Source organism: Colletotrichum destructivum, chromosome 8 (genome assembly GCF_034447905.1).
Source record: "Colletotrichum destructivum chromosome 8, complete sequence".
NCBI lineage: Eukaryota > Fungi > Ascomycota > Sordariomycetes > Glomerellales > Glomerellaceae > Colletotrichum > Colletotrichum destructivum.
The window spans coordinates 82,558-106,975 of record NC_085903.1 but is presented as its reverse complement, the minus strand read 5'-3'; the positions used below and the strand labels follow the sequence as shown (position 1 = coordinate 106,975).

Genomic DNA, 24,418 nt, shown 5'->3' with positions numbered 1-24,418 from the left:
TTGATCTTTCTTCCAGAGAGCCACCGCTGTTGTGACTGTAGAAGTGTAGTGAAACACCAATAGGCTGAAATACACGAATGAGTACCTATGCAATGAATTGACTAATATTGTCCAAGTAATCTCCAGAGTACAACGTCTCAAATTGCCACTAGACCTTCGAGCTTAATTCCACTCTTGGACGGATCAGTATACAACCGTCCAATAGATTCGCCCCTCTCAAGACGTTTCAGTTCGTTTGGTAGGTTGCTAAACGAGATTTCTTCGATGTCAGGTTTTATGATTCCATCAGCGACCAGTTGCATGGCTTCTTTGACCTCCTCGGTGGAAGACCCGACACAGCCTACGAGTCGCACGCCGAGGGCAACGAAGGAGTGTGTGTCCAGAGCGGCCTCCTTCTTGGACAGCCCAACCAAGACAACCTTTCCGCCGGCTTTGACAGCCTTGGCAGCTGCGGCAGTCGTCGTGCCTACACCGGCAAAATCGAACACCACGTCAAACTTGACTCCCGGGAAGTCGTCCATCGTCCTGCCGCAGCAGTGGGCGCCGGACTTCAGCGCTACGGGGAATTTGCGGCGGTGTAGATCGACCCCGTACACCTTAGCGCCGAGGTGGGACGCGATCTGGACGGCCGAGAGACCCAAGCCGCCCAGACCGATGATTGCGACCTTCGACGATTTTGATATCTGGCCTTCGGTAACGACAGCGTGGTACGCCGTTGCGACGGCGTCGGTGGCGACCGCCGCCTGCGCAAACGTGATTCCGTCGGGCATGGGCAATGTCTTCCATTCATTGAGTAACACAAACTCGGCGAAGCCGCCGTCACGCCCGATGCCGGGGCTTTGGACAACGTCTCCGATCTCCGCTGGGTGCTTGGTCGTGATCACTGCCACAACGCAATCCCCGATGGCGAACTTGGACACGCCGGGGCCGCACTCAACGACCACGCCGGCGATCTCATGGCCAAGAGTCATCGGTCGGTTCCAGAAAAAGGTGTTGTCCAGGCCGGATATGATGTTGCAATCAGTGTGGCAGAGTCCGGCTGCCTTGATTTGAACGAGGAGTTGACTCTCCCCGGGAACCGGCACGGGAAGCTCTCGGTGTTCGAGGCCCTTGGCCGGGCTTGAGAATTGATAGGCTTTCATTCTTTGTGACATGATGTTGTTTGTTTCAAGAATGTTCAGGGCAATAATGTCTAAGAAAGTAAGTGGTTTTGACTCGTGAGGAGTGGAATGGTGTATCAGGGTGTCTTGATATGCTTGGACACGCCTGAGAGGTGATATAATGGTTGTTGAGATCAAGTATTAGAGTTATTTTTGTGCTTGATAATACAATCGAGACAGCGATCTGTATATTTATATCAGCGAGCTCTTTGCGGTCACCTTGTTGATTAGCTATCCGGAAGGGCTGAATCAACCTCGGCAGTACTCTCGCGGGATGAAACGAACGTGTTGTTTAGTACCCATAGAACATTCGGTGACTTTGCTAGTCCCGTCCCCGCTGCAACGCTCTGGAGCTGGTAAGCCCAGTTGATGCTGTCTACATCCGAGGCTGCCTTCGACGTCCTGCACCTGGTGTGATTACTGATTACCCCACGGTCTTTCTATCCGCCACAACTGATGTCACCATAAGGTTTTGGAGACGGGTGCAGATCACCGACCGTGCTTTTGAGTAATCATTTCTGAAGTTCTTCACGGCATAGTCAAGAGACCGAGTCTCCGTGACCCGAGCTCAAGTATCATCTTCTCATGCACATTGCCAGTCACCAAACCGCCACAGTGACAAGAGACGAGAAAACAAAGCGTCGGGGAGGATGATATATCAAATTATAGACGGAGGAATAGGAAAGCTTCTTGACCGAAGTGATTCAACTTATAAAAACTTTTGGACCATCTTGTGGAAGACGGAACAGATTATTTTCATCAGCTTCAGAATCCAATCCACAAACTTCGATCACAATATCTCAAGACTTTTTCTACCTACAACCGTTATAATGGCAACCTATCAGACAGTCAAGACCCAATACGTCGCCATCGATGGCAACCGCGTTGCCTATCGGCGCCTCGGGACGAAAGGCACATTCCCGCTGCTCTACATCAACCACCTTCGCGGCTCTATGGACACGATCGACCCGCTCTTCATGAACTCGATCGCACGGAACAGAGAAGTGATCGTCTACGACAGCTTTGGCATTGGCCACAGCGAGGGTACCGTGCCCCCGTCAACCGATACCATGGCCTCGATTGCCGCCAAGCTGCTCTCGGCCCTCGGCGTCAGCAAGGCGGACGTGATCGGGTTCTCGATGGGAGGCGGCGTGGCCCAGACACTGGCATGGGACTATCCTCAACTCGTCAACAAGTTGGTCCTCGCTGGCACCCAACCGGGCGTCGGAGAAGGCGTGGTTCTGCCACCGCGAGAGGTGCTGGAAAGCGCCGGCGCAATCAACGACGAGCCGCCCACAAGGGAGGAAATGTTCCACCTCTTCTTCTACCCGTCGGAATCGAGCCTGGCGCTGGGAGACGCCTGGTGGAAACGCATCCACGAGCGCAAGGTTGAAGGCGAGGAGCGCAAGGGGTATCTGGTGGGCACGGGGGCACAGGCTCAGCTGAACGCCATCTTCTCGTTCACCGTCGACACGAACAACTTTGAGCGGCTGAAGGATATCAAGGCTCCGACTTTAGTTACGAACGGTCACACGGACATCATGTCGCCCACCTCCAACAGCTTCACTCTACAGCAAAACCTGCGCGATGCTCAGCTTATCATCTACCCAGACGCCGGCCATGGACATCTGTTCCAAGTTCCGGAACTGTATGCCAAGCACCTCGAGCTGTTCCTTAGCGGCACTAGGTAGTCCCTGAATTACTCTCAGGGGTTATCGAATTCTGTTCTTAAATACTTTAAACCCGTAATGACCACTTTCCGTCGGGGTTAATGAGGAGGGTCTGTCACGCAAACTTTGCTCCATTGCCGTCTTTTCATGCGATGTGGACTCCCGTACGTTTATGCCACTTCCGAAGCAACCAACGCCAAGAATCTTGTCCTCAGAAAGCCATCTCGTCGTGAGTTCTTCATGAGTAATAGTTTCATAATTTTAATTTTGACTGTGTTGTCACTGACAACACTCAACCCGACAATGTACTAAATGCCAAAACTTGGCTGTTCTCTCAAGCTGCCTAAGACATACTGTTGAGAATATTGAAGAAAGATTTAAAAGACTTCCTCCTCTTTATCCTCCGTGAGCTCAGGAGTAGTAGAGTCATCGTCCCTCTTGGAGATCTCTCATCTTCCTCCTCATCATTGTTAAGCTCAGGAGTCTCTATTTTGAAGATTTACTCCTCCTCCTCCTCCTCTGCGGCATTGACGTCCCTCTTGGTGACTTCCTCCTCCTCCTCCTCTGCAAACTCGGCAGCATTGACGTCCCTCTTGGTGACTTCCTCCTCCTCCTCCTCTGCAAACTCGGCAGCATTGACGTCCCTCTTGGTGATCTCCTCTTCCTCGTCCTCTGCGAACTCAGCAGTGTTGACGTCCCTCTTGGTGACTTCCTCGTCTGAGAGCCCCGTAACATTGACGTTCCTCTTGGTAACTTCCTCGTCTGCGAGCCCCGTAACATTGACGTTCCTCTTGGTAACTTCCTCGTCTGCGAGCCCCGTAACATTGACGTTTTCGAGTGGCACGGCCATGGCGACGGCGACCAGGGTGGTGAGCGCGACGGCGAAACGCATGATGGCGGTGGTGAATGAAGTAACTTGGGGTGCTGTAATTGATTATGAGTCTTTTGAAGTGTTGATATGCAAACGAGCACAGCTCGAGAAAGAAAGTTGATGAGATGTTTGAGTATAGGCAGAGGAGAGGGGTTTTAGCACGGTAGAGAATAAGTTCGTCACAAAAAAAGAGAAAGCTGAGAAGGGACAGGCGTGGGTATTTCAATTCCCGCTGCCGGAAGAGGCAGACAATCGTACCCATCCTCGTCTTCCCTCATCAAGATTCGGTTCGCCAACATCTCTAGATACCACAGGCTCTATTCCTGACTCGAAACTAGCCTTTCGTCTCGCCTTGGAGAACGACTCTGGACGAAAACTTGTTGAGCCCAGGATGTTTCTCGGAGAGAACAACGGAGGTGCGTTTCAAATATCAGGCGAGTTGAATTTAATACTCGCCATGGGCGGGCGGGCGATCGAATGTGACAGGGGCAAAGGCTTAGTAGTAGGTGAGTTCCGAGGCAAACAGCGTTCAAGGCGGACATGACGACGCTCTGAATGGGGTTCCCCCTCCCCTCCCAATGGGAGAGATGAATTGGATTGGAGGAGGGAAGATCGGGTGAGGCGATACTTGTCGGGAGTCTGAGAGGTGCCGCGCGTAAGTACTCAGAGCCTCATGTCGTTCATGTCATACTGTACAGCAGGGCTCGGACGGCAAAGAGGGTGGTCGGGATACATTCTCACACGATTCAATAGGATTCGCCTTGAGGCTGATGCTCACTTGTCCCCGTTACGAGCGTCGGTAACGGTGCATCTCGGCAAACTGCAGTATTGGAACAGAGTCTTTATTCATTATATTTCTAAGTGATTGGATTTGGAAGACTGGCATAGGGCAATGCCGGGTCACATCGACCGAGGGCAAAACGACTGATCGATCATGCAGCGATCACGTCGATCGCCAACGGGGAGAAACGAGGAAACTTTCCGCTGCGTCATAATACGACTACTTATAAATGCCGGCGGCTTTTTACCGCGATACCTGTTCTGGATTTGTTTTGCGTATGCGTACGTGTGTATCCTGTTTTACACTTTCCAACCGATACCTGCGGCTGCAAAGTCATCGTTTCTTTATACTTTGGCGGATATCATGCAGACGCCGAAAGGACCATCCCTCTGCACTTACGTAGGCGCTGCTCACTTCGGCCAACTGTATGCGCCCACGACGGAAATCTTCGCCGCGAGATGCGCCGCAAGGTTGCTTCACTGGTCCCTGCCTGCCGACGAGGCTCAAAGGCATTCCCTGGAGTCACATGTCTTGGAGGCCACTTCATCGCAGACTCGACGCAACAGTCGTCGGCCCTGCAGTGGCAAGATTCAGGCCGAGAGAAAGCTTGAAGCATGTGACCTTCCTTGTTTGCGTCTCACCCGGGCATTCCTACGGATCGCTGAGTTCGGGTTCTGGTGGATTCATCAATGTGAGCAGAGAGCCAATCGGGGAAAATTGGTGAGGATGTAAACAGCTTTGAGTTCATTCTGCCAAGGCTGTTTGTGATTCACTTTTCCAACTTCATGACGACGACCTTTTCTCAATGTTAATTTTGGGCATTCATCATCACGTCGCTTCATTATACGAAACACTCTCCCCATGATGATGATCAAACCTCCTTTGACTTGGTTGCCATGCGGTAGTCCATGTCCACTCTCACGCTTCCGAACCAAAGTGCCAGCTTGTCCACGATGAGATTCTTCCTCCCGTACCATGGCCCCTGGTTAGTCACTACCGGCATCCGGCCATGCGCCCGCTTGAAGTAGTTGGACGTGGCGTCGACGCACGGTAACCTCGGCGAGCTCTTCTTTTCCTCCTCCGACAAGACGGGCGTGGCAGATACGGCACCCGTCTTCCTCATCTCCTTGATGACACGGATGAAGAGCCGCGTCACCGTGTCGGCGCCGGGGGTCCAGGTCTGGGTGACGTAGCCGATGATGGCCGCCGCATTGGGCACGCCGTCAAGCATGCACCCGCGCCAACTGTACTTGTCGCCAACCTTGACCGGGACACCGTCAACGGTCACGTCGGCGCCACCGAAGAGTTGCACGTGCAGACCCGTCGCGGTGATTATGATGTCGGCCGGGAGGTGACGCCCGGACTTCGTGAGGATGCCGTCTTTGGTGACGGTCTCGATGTGGTCCGTGACGATTTCCGTGTTTGGCTGATGGAGAGTCTTGAAGACGTCGCCGTCCGGGCACATGTTGAGACGCTGCTCAAAGGGGTTGTACTTGGGGTTGAAGTGAATGTCGACAGGGTAGTCCTTGGGGAGTTGACGCTGGGCGTCGGCCCTGAAGAACTTCTTGGCCAAGGCGGGGAAGTTGAGAACAATCTGGATGAAGACGGTCTCCAGGGCGAGATCCTTCAGCAGGATGAACCAGTTGGCCAAGAACAACGGGAGGATCTTCTTGGCTGCCTTGTCCACTGACGACTCTGCAGCTAGAGCGAACACGTAGGACGGGCTACGCTGGAGGATCGTGGTGAAGCTGGCGGTCTTGGCGATGTTGGGGAACAGCGTCATGGTGGTGGCGCCCGAGCCGATGATGACGACACGCTTTCCGGCGTAGTCGAGGTCTTCGGGCCACCACTGAGGGTGAATCGTTTTGCCCTCAAAGTTCTCGATGCCAGGAATCTGTGTGTCCAACGCCTTGTCGTACGAGTAGTAGCCTGAGCACACAAAGAGGTACTTGGCCTTGAACTGCTTGTTCCCCCGAGGCGTGGCGCAGTCAAGGGTCCATCGTGCTTCGTCGCTGTCCCAGTTCGACGACAGGACCTTGTGTCGCAGCCGGACGTGGTCGTCGATGTGATGCGTCTTGACGGCGTCTTCGATGTAGGCGGCGATGGGCGCGCCCTCGATGATCTTCTTGTCGTGGGGCCACGGGTGCCACGCGAAGCCAAAGTTGGTCATGTTCGAGTCGGAGCGGAACCCGGGATACTTCCAGTACGACCATGTCCCACCGACGATGTCACGCGCCTCCAGCACCGCAAAGGTGCATCCCGGCAGCTCGTTGCGCACGCGGTAGGCGGCGTTGACGCCCGAGATGCCCGCACCGAGGATGAGAATATCGAGCTCTTCTGCCATTGTTGTATGATGATACCGTGTAAGCTGTGAAGTTGGCGACTTTTGGCGGTGAACAGATTGCGGGGACAGCCTGCATCTTATGTCATGATGATCACGAGCAGACATCTTTGCTTATTCTGTCTCTTTTTTTTTTTTTTTCTTTTTTTTTTTTTTGCCGAGGGTCCTTGTTTCTAGGGACGTGCCCTTGTCGACCCGCATGCCTCTGTAATTGGGTTGAGGACTCGAGTCCCTTGCGTCAAACATGCAGGGGTTCGCATTTCTTAAAAAGTTGCGTCGATTCCTCGGCCAACACAGCCTCTCCTTTGGCTGCTTCGTCCCTCCCTTCGCTGTGCGAATGCGAGTGACAACTGTCAGTCTAAACAATGCCTCGGTTCAATCTGACGCTGAGGCCGCGCATCTACGCCTCTGCCGGCCCATACGCTTTACCTGTGACCTAGTTTACTGATCATGTACTCTGTACTTGTGGCCGGACCGTCATTGAACAACAACCAACACCGTGTATAGCCACTAGCTGCCTCAGCGACGTGTTCATACGGAGTACTGGGTTCGCATTCGTCCCGCAAGTTGGTTGTTTCAAGCAATACGTGCCTTTGAACACCACTGCCATGGAGTTAGCCTTGCATGATTGAAAGGTGGATGGATACTCGCATCACCCCTCCCACACGAAATCGTCGCGGGGACGTCAGAGATTCTATGTGAAGATTGAGAGTCGCGTGAGAAAAAGACTAAGGCTACATATGAACTGGTTACACCGAGTCGCAATCTCGACAGCTACAGAGTCTCAACCCTCTGTTGAGATGTTACAAATTTAAATTGCGATGAAATGCTGTTTAACAGCGGGTCCATAGGTTCGATTTGCTATTCAATCTCTAGCATTGAACACATGAGAAGACGGTTGAGTGAGTTTAGGTATCCTGTTTGCAATGTTCTTGAACTTTGAATCCTGTCATATCATTTTCAGAAAACAAGAATACAGATACGGCGTGTCCCTTTGAACTTGGTAATGCACATCCTACTTTCAGTCGTCAACCACTTTCAAATCTCTGTCTTCCGTCAGCTCACGAGCCGAATTCCCATACAACGCTTGCTGGAGATGTGGCTTGGTAAGTTCGCCGCCCCGTTGCTAACAGCCGTACTTCTGGTACTTGTTGGTCAAGCCTCTGTACTTTGGTTTCAAGTTCAACGCCTCCGTGGCTCCCTTTTTGACGATGAGAACATCTTTTACGTTCTCAAAGCTAGACCATCATCCGATGGTAGTAGAACGATGTCCAAGCTCAAGCCATCTGAACCTTCTCATTGATCCGGGTGACTAAGAATGGTCTGAAAATGTGGCATGGATTGGCCATTTGCGCGGGTCAAGGTAATCGAGTCAGCTAAGGACGACTGCAGTGAATACAATCCTTCAGACGATGATAGTGGAAGCGACTACAGTTCTAATTGCCTCAACGAGACTGCCACATGTTTGAAAAGAGAAATGATTGGAATGATGGATCTGGATCCGGTGCTGTAGAGTCCGGCTCTAGGCGCTGAGCGCGAGACTCTGGAGAAGTTTAGCTTCACAAGTTGGGACATCATGCGAAGCACACAACGACAGAATCGACACCAGATATCCGCGGGTCAACATTTAAATAGTCCTCATATCTTGGAAAGGCGAGTTTTGGGAGATTACTGAGACTTTCTGCTTATCGTAGAACACGGGCAGAGGGCGCTGCCATGGACGAAAAAACACTGCCGAGCTGTGGTTGCATTTACACTACGCCGGCCGCTCTAAAAGCAATCACTCTGGTTTGGTGGTATTTCCCGTGTTACCAACCTCGCTCGCAGAAAGCACCATGCCATGTCACGGAGAAGGAGGCTTGATCCGCATCTCGGTCCCTCTACTCAGGCTATCGACTTACTTCATGTGTCGGATCCTATGAAGGCTTTCACAGCGTTGGCTGCATTACTTCAAGATGAGTAGTAGTATCTTCTAAAGAGCTCGTATTGTGGATAGAGAGAATTCGTAGAGCAGAGGATCTGGTGGACTACTTTCTGGGAAACGCGAGACCACGCGATCTACGCCACACACTTCACCAAGCTTGATTGACCGAGGTGAGATAGATACATAGTTCACTATTCCATCCTGATTCGTTTGATGCATCTATAAACATTAAATGATAGGTAATCTGGTGTTAAACGAGCTCTAAGGAAGCACTGTAGATGCCCAAGATCAGCAGGTGCTCCTTCCAAAAACGTGGCACACCAACTTTGCCGTGGTAATGCTGTTGAGATGCCTATGCCCATGAAGACTCGTTATATCACAGTTGAACGATTATGAGAAAGAAACAAGTCATTGAACGTACACGGTTATCGGGCTTCGTAAATGGGTGTCTTTTGTTTTCCTTGGAGGTCACAGCTTGGCCGAGTACCAAATCCTAAAGATTCTAAACCCTTCAAAGCGTGATATCCCCCAAAAACAATAAAACCCGTTAGCCCTAAATCTGCTGGAAACTCTCCAAGCTCTGTTTGTGTTCATTTGCTTCAGGCTTTGCACAGGTTTCCTATTTTCCTACCAAGGCTTTCGGGCATCTTTCCGAAGCCACGTCTTTGGCGAGATGAGAACCAGCGCGAAGACCTCTCGGGCTTCTGGTAATGATGGCTTACAGTATGTCTTAACGCCGACAACATCGTCCTCGCATGGTCGTTTCCTCACACAACAACCCGCCTCTTCCGGATCGCGGGGTTCGGTCTTAATCGTATCTGGCGAGCGGGGTATACGTCTTGGTTCTGCGGCGAAGCAATTGACTTCCCTCTGAAACTTTGCGGGGTACCATCACCATCGGGGCCAAATCGGGTGCGGACCCGACGGCTGGGCGGCCTCGTAATAGCAACGTAGAGACGCAGGAGTCGTGAAGATTCAGCCGAACGGGCAAGTTTATCCCAGTCGCGTGCTCGGATCAACGTTTGCCTGGCGAGATTCGACATGGCAATGCGGGGAAGCCGTCGAATCAGCATGGAGTGTTGGCTCTGGTCCGGCGTGTTCGGGGATGGCTCGGGAACCGTTCCGCCAAGTCGCCGGTCAGCGTGTCGGTAGATGGGAGCGCCCCGGTCCAAGTCACCGACATAAAGCATTTACTCCTCACTCTTTATATGTCCCTATCGAAACCATCAAGGTTCATTTCTCCCTCATCAAGGTTCTCAACCCGTTGCTCATCAGCTCAAAAATCCGATCACCTATTCAACCCGGTACCTACTCTATACACTCGCCATGGCGCCGTCTCTTCATCCATTGATCGATAATGGCCTGACCAAGGGGAACCCCAACTTCTCCGGGGGCAAGCTCCGCTGCCACTGCAAGAGCAGGCCGGTGGAGGTCACACTCGGGGGCAACGTCGCCCACAACCACGCCTGCGGATGCTCCAAATGCTGGAAGCCCTCCGGCGCCCTCTTCTCTGTCGTCGGCGTTATCTCCAGAGACCAGGTCAAGGTGACGGCCAACGGAGACAAGCTCCACATCATCGACAACTCGGCAGTCATTCTCCGAAACGCCTGCAGGGAGTGCGGGGTTCACCTGTTCGGCCGTATCGAAAAGCCTCACGCATTCAAGGGCTTGGACTTTGTCCATGTCGAGCTGTCGGACCAGAAGGGGTGGCAGGAGCCTCAGTTCGCCGCTTTCGTGTCGTCCATTATTGAGCAAGGATTCCACCCCAAGGGCATCGACGAAGTTCGCAGCAAGTTTAAGTCCCTTGGCTTGGAGACATACGACGCTTTGTCGCCTCCGTTGATGGATCTCATCGCTACGTGGACGGCGCAACAGTCTGGTCGACTTCCAGCCAAGTTGTAGGGGGGTGTAACGAACCAGTGGGAGGGAACTAGTTCTAAGGCTACCGAGAAACTCTTGAGAGATTAAAAAGTAGTTTAGCGACCAAACTGTAAAACAAAGCCATGTTCAACCTCGTTCGCGCATTACCTGTTCGTACTCTACGACGAAGTGGTTCGGACATTGTGGTTCATGATCTTACTCGCCAAGGCCACCGAAGTGAAGGAACCAAGGCTTTCGGTGATTGTATTCTGAATTAATCACACATGCCGTTTTCTTTCTGACGAACGCGAGACAAGAATATGACTACACTCTCAAGTCACCGGAATGTCGAAACTCCTCGAACACGATTTTGAAGCTGGAGAGAATACTCCAAACTTGGGTTGATTTCGACGACGAATACAAAAGAGAAATTTTCTGTGCCTTCAGATTCCAGTCAAATACCCATCTAGTCTGAGATTGATCGGATTATGCTTAAAATAATGACGATTTCTTCTCTACTTGTTTAATAATCTTGTGGTATTGCGTTGAAATTTAGATTAGGTCGGAACACTAAAGTTGACAGTAGAATGATACTCAAAAGCGCTATCTGTGTAAGTCTTGATAACAGATCATATTGGCCTCTTTCACAACCAGGTGATCATTTTACTATGGCGTTGTCGGTCTGATTAGATGTTCTTTTGTAGGTCAACCCAACTTATCGAGCGGCAGAATGAGAAAGTTTCCTACATCGAAGGAAAACCAGGAACAAAGGTACATGTCAGTGGGATTTCGAAACAGCAGGCTAAACTGGAGAGTCTCGAAGTGCTCATGATTGGAACCCTGGGTGCCTCGCTGTAACATTACTTTTTTTTCCTTTTTCTTTTACAAAAAAAGAAAAGAAAAAGGTCGTCAAAGAGGCGCACAATGCTAACGAGCTTGGTGATTCCGGATCTCAGTACGACCCACATAAGTTGCGTTCGACACAGACTGCGGGAAGTGGGCAATCGACCGCAAGACATCGGGATCCACGACTAATGCTTATCTATCCACAATGTCTACTCTTATCCGCTGAGAGACACATGGGAGAGGAACATATGCCTCGAGCATATGCTTCGAGTCTGTCGCGGATGTTCCTCTGTAATACAACAACTCCTGCTGCGTCTTCAAAAGCGTCAGTCTAGGCTGAGGGTGACAAGCGACTCCAGAGTTTGAAAACCACCGCCAAAAAACTTAACATCAACCCTTGGAAAGCGATAATGGGCAACCATTGGCCTATTTTACCTCGTGACCCATGATTTGCATCTTGGCAACGCAGGTTTCGGATCGTCGGAGGTCCATAAAAAACCTCAGCCAAAGAAACGGTTGCAGCGCCCATGTTGTCGCCACGAGGCGGCTCAGGAGTTGACTACCAGAAAGGTTAAGTCATATCCGAGCGGAAAAGAAAGGAAGACGTGGAGGAAGGCCCAGCTTCATTTGCGACGGATTGCGCACAAATGAATCAGGGTTCGCGACGGCCCCGTCTCGGGAGGGGCTTCGTCACCTAGTCTCCCTCGCTTGCAAGGGTTGCGAACCATTTGCCGGGGTGCTGGAAAGGACAAATGCCGTGCGCGGTAGGGATCGACACAAGACAATATTCACTATTACAGTTGAAGACTTTAGCACCGGTCCAGCCACGTCTGCCGTAGGCTCCAGAGTGGGAAGCGGCAATGGGTGAGTCCGGGGTCTGGGGTTGGACTCAAAATGGACGGGCAGTCAATATTGTGAGAATCCCCTTTGGACTCGAGATAGCGGCTTTGGAAGTCGTCGAGAGCGGAAACTCCTTAAATACCGTTAGTGCTATGTCTTAGACACTGTCTGCAACAGTTGTTCGGTTTGTGAAGTGGTGTGAGGAACTTTTGACGCTTTTGACAACAACTCACTTCCTCGGCTCAAGTCCGTCCCGTTGTTATGGTGCCGAGACACGCCATTTTCTTGGCTGGACATGGTGTTATAAAGTGCTTGGCAGACAAGGAATACGTATGCGAACCCCTGAGCAAAATGCGACGTTCAACATGAAAACAAGTCCCTAGTGCTGGTATCGATGCCGAGATTCGGAGGCCACTGGCCAAAATTGTTATCTCGAGAATACTAACAGTGGCATCCTCATCTTAGGACCTTGGAGACCCGAGTGATGGACAGGTGTATAATTCATAGAATGCGAAATCAGTATTGTGTCTTTTGGGATAGCATCGATTTGTGTCAGACGCTGGCAGCCGGTTCTCCCGATCATGCAGTGGCGTCAACGGTAGTCAAGAATATCCTTGGCGTGGGGGCCGTAATGGTTTCCTGCATTCTTCAGCTCTCGGGAGTTTAAATACCGCGAGTCTCTGCGAATCCCGGAGGACTGCGGGCGGAGCAAGGGTCTACATAGGTTAGACTATCCTTCATCCATGCTCCTGGCTCCTGTTATCTCCGCCGCAGACCTTGAGTTCAACGCCTCTTGTTCGTCCGACTATGGTGGCGAGATATCTCCAAGACCAATGACATGCGAAGTTAACAACGGAGGACCGTAGTGCCCGGCAAGAAACTGGAGCTAGACAGGATGTCCCCCTCCTTCTTTTCCAGGCCATCCTCGGGAATACGAAGAATCAGGAGCACTCCGTCCACCTAGGGTTATCTGCAGAAAACTTTACCTTGGAGTGTGTATCTTCCAAAGCCTGACAAGCTTATTTTCCCGTGTATCATATTGAGTTTCGTCGTTCGACAAGCAACATCGCCTAGTCTGTTGCTGCAACCCTGGAGAGGAGGGGCCGCCCGTGGCGACATCATGGATCATTCTCGTGAGAACACAGTGATCTACATAAAGAAAGGGTCCTCCCGTCCGTTATTGCTACCCTCTATCTGACCGCTCTCTCCTTTCTGGTCCGCTCTGGCGAACTCTTTGATTCTTGGCCCTGCCTGTGACGACCCAGAGCCTTGGGACTGGACATCGAGATCCATCAACTGAGGAGCCCGTCAAAGCTTCGACCCGGGGGACGATCACATTTGCTGCCATTTTTGCAAGCTTGCGGACCTTTGTTTCCTGGCCCGTCCCTCAGTATGGAGTTCGCTTCACTCGTAACTCGACGGCCCGAGCACCCCGATGTGCTGACGATCCCGACTCCGCCGCACCAGCAGACCGCCGTCTTCATCACATTCTTCTTTCCTGCGCTTTCTATAGTAGCATTCGCGGCTCGGACATACAGCAGACTGACAACTAGACAATGGGGTCTCGGTATGTTGTTTACGAGGCCGGGAGCCCAAGTTCGTGGTACGAAAAGGGAGTGTTAACCATTTACGTAGATGACTGGCTATGTGGAATGGCAGTAGTATGCCTACCCATCAGTATTAGACAAAACGATTATGGTGTATTAATATAAGCATAGCTATGCGCAGTGTTGATGACGCCGCCGTTTTACATATGTGAGTCAATATACTCATCCATCATCTCCCCTTCTGTCTATATCCCCCCCCCCTCTCTCTATCTCTACAACCTTTGCTGCCCTCGAAATAATGCTTCAATACTGAGTATAACACAGACTTAAAACTCATGTACTTCGGATACCGAGCCGTTGATGTTCCTGAAACTTTCGACCCGGCCCCCGCAATGTGGTGGTTCTTCATGGCCCAGATGTTTTACAACCCCGTGTTGGCTTTCGTCAGAGCATCGATCCTGGTGTTCCTCCTCCGTCTCGGGGGGCAAAAGCCCGGTGTTCGGTGGGCGATCCACGGTTTAAACACCGTCAATGCCGCCATGGCTATTGCCATCTTCCTGGTGGCCCTCCTCCAATGCTTGCCGATCGAGGCCAACTGGGACCCAGTCGTCAAGGCGTCGGCACGATGCGTTGATAACTCCTTCCACGTCTCAATCTCTTGCCTCAATGTCCTGATGGATGTTCTAGTTCTTTTACTCCCGTTCTGGATCTTCCTGGGTCTCAAGATGCCTGTTGGTGCAAAGATTGCCGTCATTTGCGTCTTCCTAGTCGGCGTAGTGTAAGTCGTATTCCTTTTGTTACCCCAGCCAGAGATCTTGAAACTAACATGATGCCTATCTGCCTTCAGTGTCACCGTTGTCGCGATCATTCGCCTGGTAGCCATCTACAGACTCTTCTACGTCCCTCCCGACCCGAACAAAGACCCCTTCCACGACATCGGTGTCGTCTATAACACCGTCGAAGTCAACCTCGCCATCATCTCTTCCTCAGCCCCTGCCCTTCGTCCGATGTTTCGTAAATGGTGGCCGAAGCTTTTCGGTGCCATCGGCTCCGGAAAGACAGGCAGCAGCGAACTCAAGTACTATGGCAACTCTTCTCGGCCTCGCACGACGCTCCGCGAGGCCGACAACATCACGCTCAAGGACATGCGGATGACCCGGTCGCAGCATCACACCGAGATCCGTAGCAGTTCCCCATCCGGGTCGGAGGAGGAGATCATGACGTACAACGGTATCATTCGTACAACCAACGTCAACTTGACCTACGAGTCGAATACCAGCGTTGGGGACGATGCTCGATCCTCAACCGATTTCAAGACCGGAGAGAAGCCTCAGACCAAAGGGCAGGTGATCTGAAAGGGCTCTGCTGTTCGAGAGCTCAAAAGTGGGCAGCTACGGAGTTTGGAAAGCAGCGTTGGAATTCCATGTTGGAGCTATAATGAGATATCCCTCGACCATTATCAGAAACCTTTTGTGTAGAACCTTTCTTCTAGTAACCATGATATGTGACATGAGTTTTTATCAAGAAACACTTTGAATATCGTCCTGTCTCCGGTTAGTCACCGTGGCACCGCCGTTGTAGACATAGAGGGGGCGTTAGGTTTGACTGTCAGTAAGAAAGGGAGCGTGATGATAAAAGTTCTCAGGGATTCAAAAGTTCTTAGAGAGCCCAGGCGTTCAAGCAAGGTATATTATCGTGAATCGATACTCTCATGATTGACATATCACTTGCGGGTATCCAGTGGCAGGCTGCCTATTTATGGTCTTTCTATCAACATTTGGTTGAAGTCTTGTTGAAGTATGCTTTAGAAGAAAATCATCTAGTTTGAATCTATGTCAAATGTTGAGCTCTTTGCTCTGTTACTCTGCTATTCACCAAGATACACCATCTGGGTAAGACACTGATCCTTGGTCTTTTCAACACTTCGAGACACTCCCACTTATAATTTAAGCCAACTCGAGCAGAACACGTTGAACCGTTAGTCCTTCCAGACGCGGTCTTAAGAGCAGACAAACACAAACTGTGTTTGGGTGCAGCTGCGAAATGAATCGAGAGTAGGCTCTGTTGCTGGCAGCAGGTAGGATAACGGCTAATGTGAGATCAGCTGAGCGAGACTAAAGCGTAGGCTTATTTGTAATTGAAGCATGGGTGAAGCCCGTACGAGAATCTGAGACCGGTGCATGGTCAAACAAGGGCAAGAATACTAAGAAAATGAAAAAGGGCAAAGACCATAGGTTTGCGTCTGAAAGGCAACGCGTCTTATAGACAGCAGGTGAAAACTTCGTTCCAGCTGTCACTGCGTCTATTAAGTAAAGGCTAGTGAGGTTTTCTATAATACTATTTCTGCAAGGTAGTACCGACGAGTATTGAAATGCATCGCTATATAGCCCATTGCATAAGCGTACCATATATCATCATAGGGGTGGCTATCCTTCAGAATAGCTAACGTCCGAGTGTAAGCAATCGCAGTTTCCGAAATAGTAGACTCTAGCACTTGTAGAGGACTATAGCCTGAACAAAGTGCTTTCTTGTGTATATAGTTTCTAACCTCTCCGGCCTTCTCTTCTTTGTAAAAGCTGCAGTTTCTAGGTAAGCTTCTCCTCCGAGCAGAACATGGTAGTGAGGGCACATACGATAAAATATCGTTCGTTAAGTTGATGAACTTTCCCATCTCTGGCGCCGCAGGCATGAAGCGGGAGATGTCAGGACACACTTCTTTATAGAAGCAAAAGTAAGTATAAACCTCGGGCAGACCCTCCTTCTCCCGGAAATAGTACGGCCAGCTGAGAGCCTCTCTCGTCAAGGCGATGGTCTGGTACTCTCGGCGGAGTTCGATGGCGTTGGAGTTCACAAAGGCCAACGCGGAGAGCACAATCAGATTGGCAACAACGGGATCGTAATAGTCTGTCGTCGAACTCAAGACACTGGCGAAGCACTGTAGGATGACACAGGGCTGCGTATCCCCGCGGAAGAAGCGCGACTGGAAGTTGTCGAGGTCCGAGCCCAGCTCGGCATTGAGGTCGTCAATGATGAAGCCGAGCCAGGTGAAGAGGCCGATGTGAACCTGGATATCGAAGGGATGGAGGGGGTACATCTCCTGCACAAGAGTTGTCAGTCTGAACAGCTCATGTCATTCTCTCTAATGGAACCGTCAGGTTTGCATACCGCGGCTACGGCGAGACCGGCTTCGAATCTCATGTTTGAGCCATCTTCCGGTTCGACATACAAGCCGGCCTGACGACCTCTCTCGAGGAGGGCCTCTCTGAGGGCTTCTTGGTCCGCCTTTGGGGGCTGGGTGTAGTTGATGCACTTGAGAAAGTCGGGAATTAGACACGAGAGATGGTGCCGGAGGCCCTCAATGGTGGGCGTCACTGCTGGCGATTCAGCCATGTCATCGAATTCCACATTGATAGTGCATTTCGGTTCGCACCTTAGTGAAAGAGTTGAGCGGACAATGCCGTTTTTAATCTGAGTGCATTTTCCCACATAAGCCAATACCATGCCAGGTAATCGCGAAATTGTGCGAAGTGGATATGAACCGGGATGTGACCCCTGACTAGCCGCACAGTGTTAAAACAGAGCAGGTAGCGGCTGTATTCGAACGCCGCAATTAAGTAGAGTTCGTACGCTGTGCTTGATAGCCAGGCGGTGAATGAGATAAACTGAGTGATGAGCACAAAGAATTGGCCAAGGTGGTAGTCTGATGCTATAATTGGTTGAAGTTTGCATGAAGGGCTGTCGTGTTCGGTTCTACGCTGGGTAGTTGAATCAGCATTCGTAACTGCGGAGGTTGTAGATGATAAACTATTCAGGCATCGAGTGGAAAGATCTATGGGCGAGTAAATGTAACAGGTAGCGCCGGTAATCTACTACCGTAATCAAGTAGAGTTTACATGTTGTAGCTGGTCAGTCAGGCGGTGAGCGGGACGCGTCACGGGATGAGTAAACCAGAGAGATTGAGCAGGTATCTGCTAAACAAACAGTTGACAGTGACAAGAGATAGATTACCATGTTACCCCAATTGACAATAAGTGTATCAGGATATTGAGAGATGCATCATAGAGTTTGGATAGGTATACTCCGTGGTATGCTAGTGGGTACATGTTGGAAGCGGGTTGTGAACTTCAAACAGAGGAATACGAAACATGGATGAGAGAATCTTGAGTCAGAGGAAGAAGTCTCAAAGAGAACTCATCGGTTGGATCAGAGTTTCCATTCTGAGCGACAGATAAAAGTACCAGATAGTGGCAAACGTTAACCACAGAATTCCCTCGCATAAATTCTTCTTTAAACGCTTCAGTCCTTGTATCTAGTCAAATCTCGGCCAACCCCCTCACGACAACACTTATCTCTTACCCCCTCTCACATTCTCTCTCTCTCTCTCTCTCTCTCTCTCTCTCTTAGACTTCGAGAATAACAACATCAACAACAAGCACTCCAAGATGTCGACCACGACAATCACCGCCGTCCAAGAGACGGGCCGCAGCAGATTCAACTTCCAGCACCGATGGTTCGAAAGGACCCTCAAGCATTGGGAGGAGCGCACCAGCCCGTTCCGCGGCAAGAAGCTGAGCGTCATGGAAGTCGGCTCTTTCGAGGGCGGCTCCGCGACGTGGATTCTGGACAACTTGATGGACCACCCAGAGTCGACGTTCACCGCCATCGACACCTTTGGCGGGAGCATGGAGTTCGAGAATGACACGTACAAGGAATTCGAGGCGTACGATATCCCCTCGCTGGAGAAGCGCTTCCGATCCAACGTTGCAAAATGCAGGCACGTCGATAAGCTGACCGTCATCAAACGGTCGAGCCTCGACGCCCTCGCCACCCTGAAGCACCAAGGCGCTCGTTTCGACTTCATCTACATCGACGGATCCCACGTTGCCTTTGACGTCTTGCACGACGCCGTTCTCGCCTGGGGCATGCTCGAGGTTGGGGGCACCATTGTTTTTGACGACTACACCTTGAATAGGTACAACGAGGAGAGCTACAACCCGGCGGTCGCCGTCGACGCGCTCATCCGATGTGCGGCTCCCCAGGCGCAAGGCTCCCAGGCGGGATCTCAGATGTGGGTCAAGAAGGTGCCTCAGCAATTCCCGCCCACCCTCAACCCCGAGAGGGAAGTGATCGTCGAAGACGACTGAACTGAGCTGGAGGGAAGGGTGGGAAACAGTGTGGAGAGTGGGAAAAGAAGGGGTTTGGTTCGGTAGCTCGCCTGTGGTAGTTTGTGGTGGATACGGACGTACTCATAGGAGAGCCAAGTCGAAACATTTACAAGAGTTCACACTCCAAGTACCTCACGAGAGTCTCTTTGGCTTCTCTTCATGAGTTCCCTTCCCCCCTTTTTTAGAGTCTTCTGAAACGATTCGTTCGCTGCCCACATACAATGCCATAACAAGCGATCAGTCTTGGGGACGTCGCTGTGGAGTACTTAGACAGCTCGGATACTTGACCATATACAATTATATTTAATAATCTATGTCAGTTGCCCAATCAGCTTCAGCCGAATCTCGAACCTGAACAGAGTTTGAGCAGCTTTTTCCTCAACTTATTAAAGTTCGTCAGGTTTCTCAGGCGAGATCCAAATCGAGGTTGCGCCTGGCTGCGTGTCTTCCATTTAGGAGATGAAAGGGACGAAAGTTATAATTCCCAATAGTCGTCTTGGTTTTCAGTACAGAAATGTCTCCAATGTGTGATGCCCCTCCTGAATAGTGTTCTGTCTTTATTACAGCAGCCCTTTTGCGTTTGAAAAAAGGACATCTCAGATATGCGTAATATCAACAATACCAAAGATATTTGCAACTCATGGATGTCATGCACATGGTTGATGAAACCCAATGCCTCACTCGCGACCACCAAACGCCTCTTGAAGTGGGAGCCCCTTATTCTCGTCCACCGATAGCCACCGAGTCATCTCCTCAATCTCCCTGGCGAAAGAAAGCATCCCGCCGTCAGAACCCCACCCGAGCCCTGCACCCCTGAGATGTAAGAACACGGTGGTGACAGAACCCGAACCCGAGCCCGTTGCCCCGGGGCCACTGCTGCTGGCGCCGGCGGAGACGACGAGCCCGACTCGCGGCTTCTGCACCGACTTCAACATGTCCAGGTTCTCGAACTGGGAGAGCCTCGCATCCTCTGCGTAAGCTTGCGTCGCCCTGGCGCTCTCGCCGAGTCCAGGGGCCCAGTTGAACATGAGGGTGCCGTGGACCAAAGGCAGCAGCGGCCAGGGCCTCTCCATGGCGTTCGGGTCTTCCAGCTCGTCCATGATGGCTCGCCAGGGTGCGGAGGCGTGCTTGGTCTGGAGTTCCTGCTCCCGCTGCATACGACCCAGGAACTGGGAAACGGTTTCGACCGACTCGCGGTCGCATCTCGGCATCTCCACTACGTTGCACACGATTTGCACTGTCGGCCCCGCCACGTCGCCAGCTTCCCACCGCAGGGACCCGTTGTGCTCCTCTCCTCGGTGGGACGGTTCGGTGGCAGTAACGGACGGGGGTAGGAATGGGTTGTAGTGGGATCGCGCCGCTTCGACACTGGAGAACACGGCCACTCTCGACTTGGCGCCTGTCGTGGCCCCCGTGGTCGTATAGCCACTTCTGCGGGCGCTTGCTATCGCCACGGCGGCCTTGACGATGGTGGAGATGGAGATGGGCGTGGAGCCTGTGGGATCTGCTGGGCGGGCTCTTATCGAGAAGCCGTGTTGCAGTTGATGGGTTTCTCTGTAATGATCTTCCAACGAGACGTGCATCCAGGATTTCGGGCTTGGCCACAATGCCCCGGCGTCGACGTGTTGAGGCAGCGAAGAAAGCCGATCGACATGCCACTTGACGGACGCCAAAGCCCGCGGAGAGCTGCGCAAAGCGCGATGCAGGTCCAGATAGGGCTTATAGTCCTTGTGTTCTGGTAGCTGCGCTTGAATGCTCGCGGCGGTTGAGCCGCTTGAGGCGAGACTCGGGGAGACAGCCAGCGCGACGGCTCGGTCGAGGTCGTCGTAGAACAACTGCCCTGCGGAGTGGTCGGTGATGGAGTGGTTCCCGGACGTCACCATCGCCACAGTGCCGGTCTCTTCCACGTCGAAGAGCATGACTCGATAGAGCGGCCCGGGGAACGTGTTCTGTTGCGGTGCTGGGAAACGGCGGGCCTCGGCGGTATGGCCAAGTGCAATGTCCTCGACGTCCTTCAAGCAGCGAACAGCGCCGCCGTCTTGTATGGCCAAGTCGAAATATCTCTCCGACGGGCGCATGATGATGTGGAGGGCTTCGTTCGGCTTGGGATTGACGCTGCGCCAGTCGGCATCCCAGATCATGAACGAGCACATGATGGGATGGTTGAACATCGCCGCTTCCAAGGCACTGCGAAGTTCCTACATGAATCGAACAAAGTGTTAGCATCCTGTACCTGTACCTGTACTTGTGATTGTACCGCAGGAATGAGGCAATGAGATGCGAAGATTTACCCGTTTACTTATGGCCTTCTTCGTGCTAATGGCCATGTTGAAGTTGATGGTATCGTAAAAGCCACACTGCGCCTGCACAGCATTCGCGTCGTACGCGGGGCCAACGTCCTCGACGTCGTCCCACCCAAGACCGTGGGGTGAGATGACCTTCAAGACCCTATCTTTGACGAACTCGAAGAGCTCCGGTTCCACACCCGAGTCCGCCATGTCCTCTGTCGAGAAAGCTCTTCCTCGTTTCGCGATCCTGGCGTTGGCGGCCGATATCCTCTCTTGCTGCCTCGTAAGATGCGCCGCGCCAACTTCCGTTGTCATAGAAGCCATTTTTCGGCCCGCCGACAGGCTGCGCAGAAGTTCCATCTGCTCGGCGAATGTCGCGGCCTGGGCCATGGCTGCCAACGGGAGTGCCACGCCCGTTTGCTTTCTGATCTTGTCGCGGACGCGCATCATGGTGATGCTGTCGATGTACTGCCCAAGAGGTGCGTTGACATCCAGCTGAGACGAAGATCCCAGGCCAATGGCGGTCGCCCAGATGGTCTTGACCTGTTCCTCCTCATGCTGTCCGAGTCCGGAGGATATCCCCGAAGTCTGCGGAGCAGTCTGATTGTCAAGATGGGCTGCCACAAGCTGCTTGAGCTTGAACTTTTGAATCTTGCCTGAAGTCGTTCGCGGGAAGTCTTTTTGACCTAGATCCTTGAGATGAATGACTACATCCGGGACGTGCATCCTTGTCATGTGTTGGAGCACAGTCTCTCGAACTGCCATTTCGACAGCGGCAGCTGGCTGATCACCTTTGATTACCACGGCGGGAACCTCACCCGCAATGGTATCCCTGACACCGACGCTATAAGATGCCCTTGTCAGCCATTCGTCTTGAAGGGATCAAGATGGAAGGGGGAGGGGAGTCAAAAAGAATGTGCTGGGGTGGTCAATCTCACTTACACTTGCGGGTCGAGAGTGCGGAGGGCCGAGTTCTTCACGAGAACGGCCTCGATAGCGGCAGGGGAAATGTTTTCGCCACCGCGGATGATCCTGTCAAGCAATCAGTTAGCTTAAACAAGATAGGTTAGTCGTTAAACATCGGCGGCGTTGCACATACATGTCCTTGTACCGTCCGACGATGAAGAGATCTCCCTTTTCGTCCATTCTCCCCATATCTCCGGTCTGGAACCACACTCTGCCTGTTTCCTTCTCGATGTAGAAGGCCTTGTTTTGCTCGTCTCCAATGTATGACCATCGGCCTTCACGGGATATCATGGGACCATATCCGTGGATCTCCCCTGTGACATTTCGTGGAACGACACAGCCCGTGGCAGGATCCACGATCTTGATGCCGTGGCCCATCGGTGGTCCCCCAACGGAAACCTCTTCCGGATCGTTGGACGAGCTCATATGAGGGTCTGGACCAGATACAACCACACTGCCTGTGCTGGTAAGTACACCTTCGGTGCAACCGTAGGCATTTTCAATGGCTTTGGCCCCGAGAACCTTTGCCGTCGCAAGCGTCTCCTGTTTGGTTAGAACCATGCCCCCGAAGGTAACGCTGAGCAGTGATTCCAGCGGCGGCTGGCCCTTTTCCATGACGGCCACCAAGGCGTGAACCAGAGTCGGCACCAACAGCGTGTGCGTGATGCGTTCTCGGCGAAGGGTAGATACCAGTGCTTCCGGCGTGGAGAACGCCGGGCCGGGGAACACTAGGGCCGCGCCACGGCCATGTGCGGTCTGAATGCAGGTCCAGCCGTTACCGTGGTTGTTGGGCAGGATGCTGCAAACTCTTGAGCCAGGTTGTGGGAGGAGATGCGGCGGTGAAAGCAGCAGTCGACTATTGGTGTAAGTGTTCAAGACGGCGTGACGGCAGAACAAGCCCTTGGGCCTGCTTGTTGAACCGCTTGTACTGTTTCCAGGTTAGCATAATCAAGACATTCGAGACCTCCGTTTGTTCTACGTGGACGTACAAGAGTACAATTCCGGCTTGGGCGTGATCCTTGCCTTCGAGGCCAGCAAGTGGGGTGTACAGGCTCAAATCGCCGCTGCCACTGGCATCAAGCGCCCTGACCAAGCCATCAAGATGAAGCCAGCCGTCTCTCGCCTCAGACCCGGAAGCCAGAATCTTGATACTGTGAGCCCCAAGGATGTCCGCGTCCAGCTCGTCGACGTTTTTGGCCACGTCCGAGTCGGCTGCGTAGATGAACCTCAGTTTATGGCCGTCGGGGGCAAGACTCAGAGCCGTTCTCAGCATGTGGGAGGCCTCATCCCGATTCTTGAGTGTCAAAGGGTTCAACGGAGTGAGGGTGCAGCCCGTCACAACCGATGCCCAAGCTGCAAGCACAAAGTCGGTTCCATTCCGGAGGAAGGTTATCACCGGAGTTCCAGGGCCGAGCTCCCCCGATAAGCCAGCATCTGCGGCCGTGGACTTTTTGGCAAGGACAAGCTTGTGGATGGCTTGGGCAAGAGTTTGAAAGGTCCATCGAAGATAAGCTGGTGGTGGTTCGTCCGTGATGCTGCTGTCTTCCGGACCAGGCGAAGCGAAACTAGGAAATCCGAACAGATTATGCGGCTGATGAGTGCACACCAGAGCCAACTCATTTGGATGGTCCTTTATGGCTGAACGAAAACCGTCCCAGACGTCAGGAACTCCGGAGAGATCGAGAGGTGGACCTTCGGCCTCACTGAGACCTGCCGATGTGGACGCTGAGGCATTCATCTCTGGTTTGCTGATGTCAGGAGGCTATGGAAAAGTGATTCGGAAAAGTAGCTCTTGCTGAAAGCGCGATGTATGTGTTCCACCTACGTTGTGTTGTGTATGGTGACGCTTGCGGTGTGAGTGGCACCGGATACACAAGCATATTGAGGAGTTCTTGGGCCGAGTTGGCTCCCGAAACGAGGTCGCATACCCGCTGTAGTGACCTTCAGATGTTCTCGTATGACCGGTGAGCCAGTTCCGCACAGTAGAAAGTTAAATAATCACCCTGACTCGGTAAACGGGGTCGAAATCACGACCGTGATGATCAAGTGGGTTTGTATCTTGTGGGGGGGAGGGAAGGGGGTCTGTCTTTTCTTGTAGGAGGGTAGGTATAAGGGAACAGATCACGTTTCTCTTCAAACCTAACCAAACTGAAACTACT

At 52.2% G+C, this 24,418-nt stretch overlaps 9 protein-coding genes across 9 annotated transcripts; 4 read left to right on the top strand and 5 right to left on the bottom strand.

Moving 5' to 3' along the window:
• Positions 1–137: 137 nt before the first annotated feature.
• On the bottom strand, positions 138–1,142 carry CDEST_11876 (Putative alcohol dehydrogenase, zinc-type, GroES-like superfamily, NAD(P)-binding domain superfamily; the record flags this gene model as incomplete). Its single annotated transcript, XM_062928032.1, has 1 exon — positions 138–1,142. The coding sequence occupies one exon, from the start codon at positions 1,140–1,142 to the stop codon at positions 138–140; it is 1,005 nt and encodes a 334-aa protein (XP_062784083.1).
• Positions 1,143–1,990: 848 nt separating this feature from the next.
• Positions 1,991–2,851, top strand: CDEST_11875 (Putative alpha/beta hydrolase-1; the record flags this gene model as incomplete). Its single annotated transcript, XM_062928031.1, has 1 exon — positions 1,991–2,851. One exon carries the CDS (start codon positions 1,991–1,993, stop codon positions 2,849–2,851), a length of 861 nt encoding a protein of 286 aa, XP_062784082.1.
• A 473-nt stretch (positions 2,852–3,324) lies between these two features.
• Positions 3,325–3,868, bottom strand: CDEST_11874 (uncharacterized protein). The gene has a single exon (XM_062928030.1). It carries the CDS (start codon positions 3,720–3,722, stop codon positions 3,330–3,332), a length of 393 nt encoding a protein of 130 aa, XP_062784081.1. The 5' UTR covers positions 3,723–3,868; the 3' UTR covers positions 3,325–3,329.
• Positions 3,869–5,353: 1,485 nt separating this feature from the next.
• On the bottom strand, positions 5,354–6,826 carry CDEST_11873 (Putative flavin monooxygenase, FAD/NAD(P)-binding domain superfamily; the record flags this gene model as incomplete). Its single annotated transcript, XM_062928029.1, has 1 exon — positions 5,354–6,826. One exon carries the CDS (start codon positions 6,824–6,826, stop codon positions 5,354–5,356), a length of 1,473 nt encoding a protein of 490 aa, XP_062784080.1.
• Positions 6,827–9,174: 2,348 nt separating this feature from the next.
• Positions 9,175–10,763, top strand: CDEST_11872 (Putative CENP-V/GFA domain, Mss4-like superfamily protein). Its single transcript, XM_062928028.1, has one exon. It carries the CDS (start codon positions 10,074–10,076, stop codon positions 10,647–10,649), a length of 576 nt encoding a protein of 191 aa, XP_062784079.1. The 5' UTR covers positions 9,175–10,073; the 3' UTR covers positions 10,650–10,763.
• A 2,922-nt stretch (positions 10,764–13,685) lies between these two features.
• CDEST_11871 (uncharacterized protein) lies at positions 13,686–15,195 on the top strand (the record flags this gene model as incomplete). The annotated part of the gene is made up of 3 exons (XM_062928027.1): positions 13,686–13,896; positions 14,165–14,618; positions 14,688–15,195. 3 exons carry the CDS (start codon positions 13,686–13,688, stop codon positions 15,193–15,195), a joined length of 1,173 nt encoding a protein of 390 aa, XP_062784078.1.
• A 974-nt stretch (positions 15,196–16,169) lies between these two features.
• Positions 16,170–17,341, bottom strand: CDEST_11870 (Putative isoprenoid synthase domain superfamily, trichodiene synthase; the record flags this gene model as incomplete). Its single annotated transcript, XM_062928026.1, has 2 exons — positions 16,170–16,937; positions 17,006–17,341. 2 exons carry the CDS (start codon positions 17,339–17,341, stop codon positions 16,170–16,172), a joined length of 1,104 nt encoding a protein of 367 aa, XP_062784077.1.
• An 823-nt stretch (positions 17,342–18,164) lies between these two features.
• On the top strand, positions 18,165–19,232 carry CDEST_11869 (Putative S-adenosyl-L-methionine-dependent methyltransferase superfamily). The gene has a single exon (XM_062928025.1). The coding sequence runs from the start codon at positions 18,283–18,285 to the stop codon at positions 18,982–18,984; it is 702 nt and encodes a 233-aa protein (XP_062784076.1). The 5' UTR covers positions 18,165–18,282; the 3' UTR covers positions 18,985–19,232.
• A 450-nt stretch (positions 19,233–19,682) lies between these two features.
• CDEST_11868 (Putative AMP-dependent synthetase/ligase domain, phosphopantetheine binding ACP domain, AMP-binding) lies at positions 19,683–23,997 on the bottom strand (the record flags this gene model as incomplete). The annotated part of the gene is made up of 5 exons (XM_062928024.1): positions 19,683–21,203; positions 21,297–22,137; positions 22,236–22,325; positions 22,393–23,187; positions 23,249–23,997. The coding sequence occupies 5 exons, from the start codon at positions 23,995–23,997 to the stop codon at positions 19,683–19,685; spliced, it is 3,996 nt and encodes a 1,331-aa protein (XP_062784075.1).
• Between the last annotated feature and the right edge of the window lie 421 nt (positions 23,998–24,418).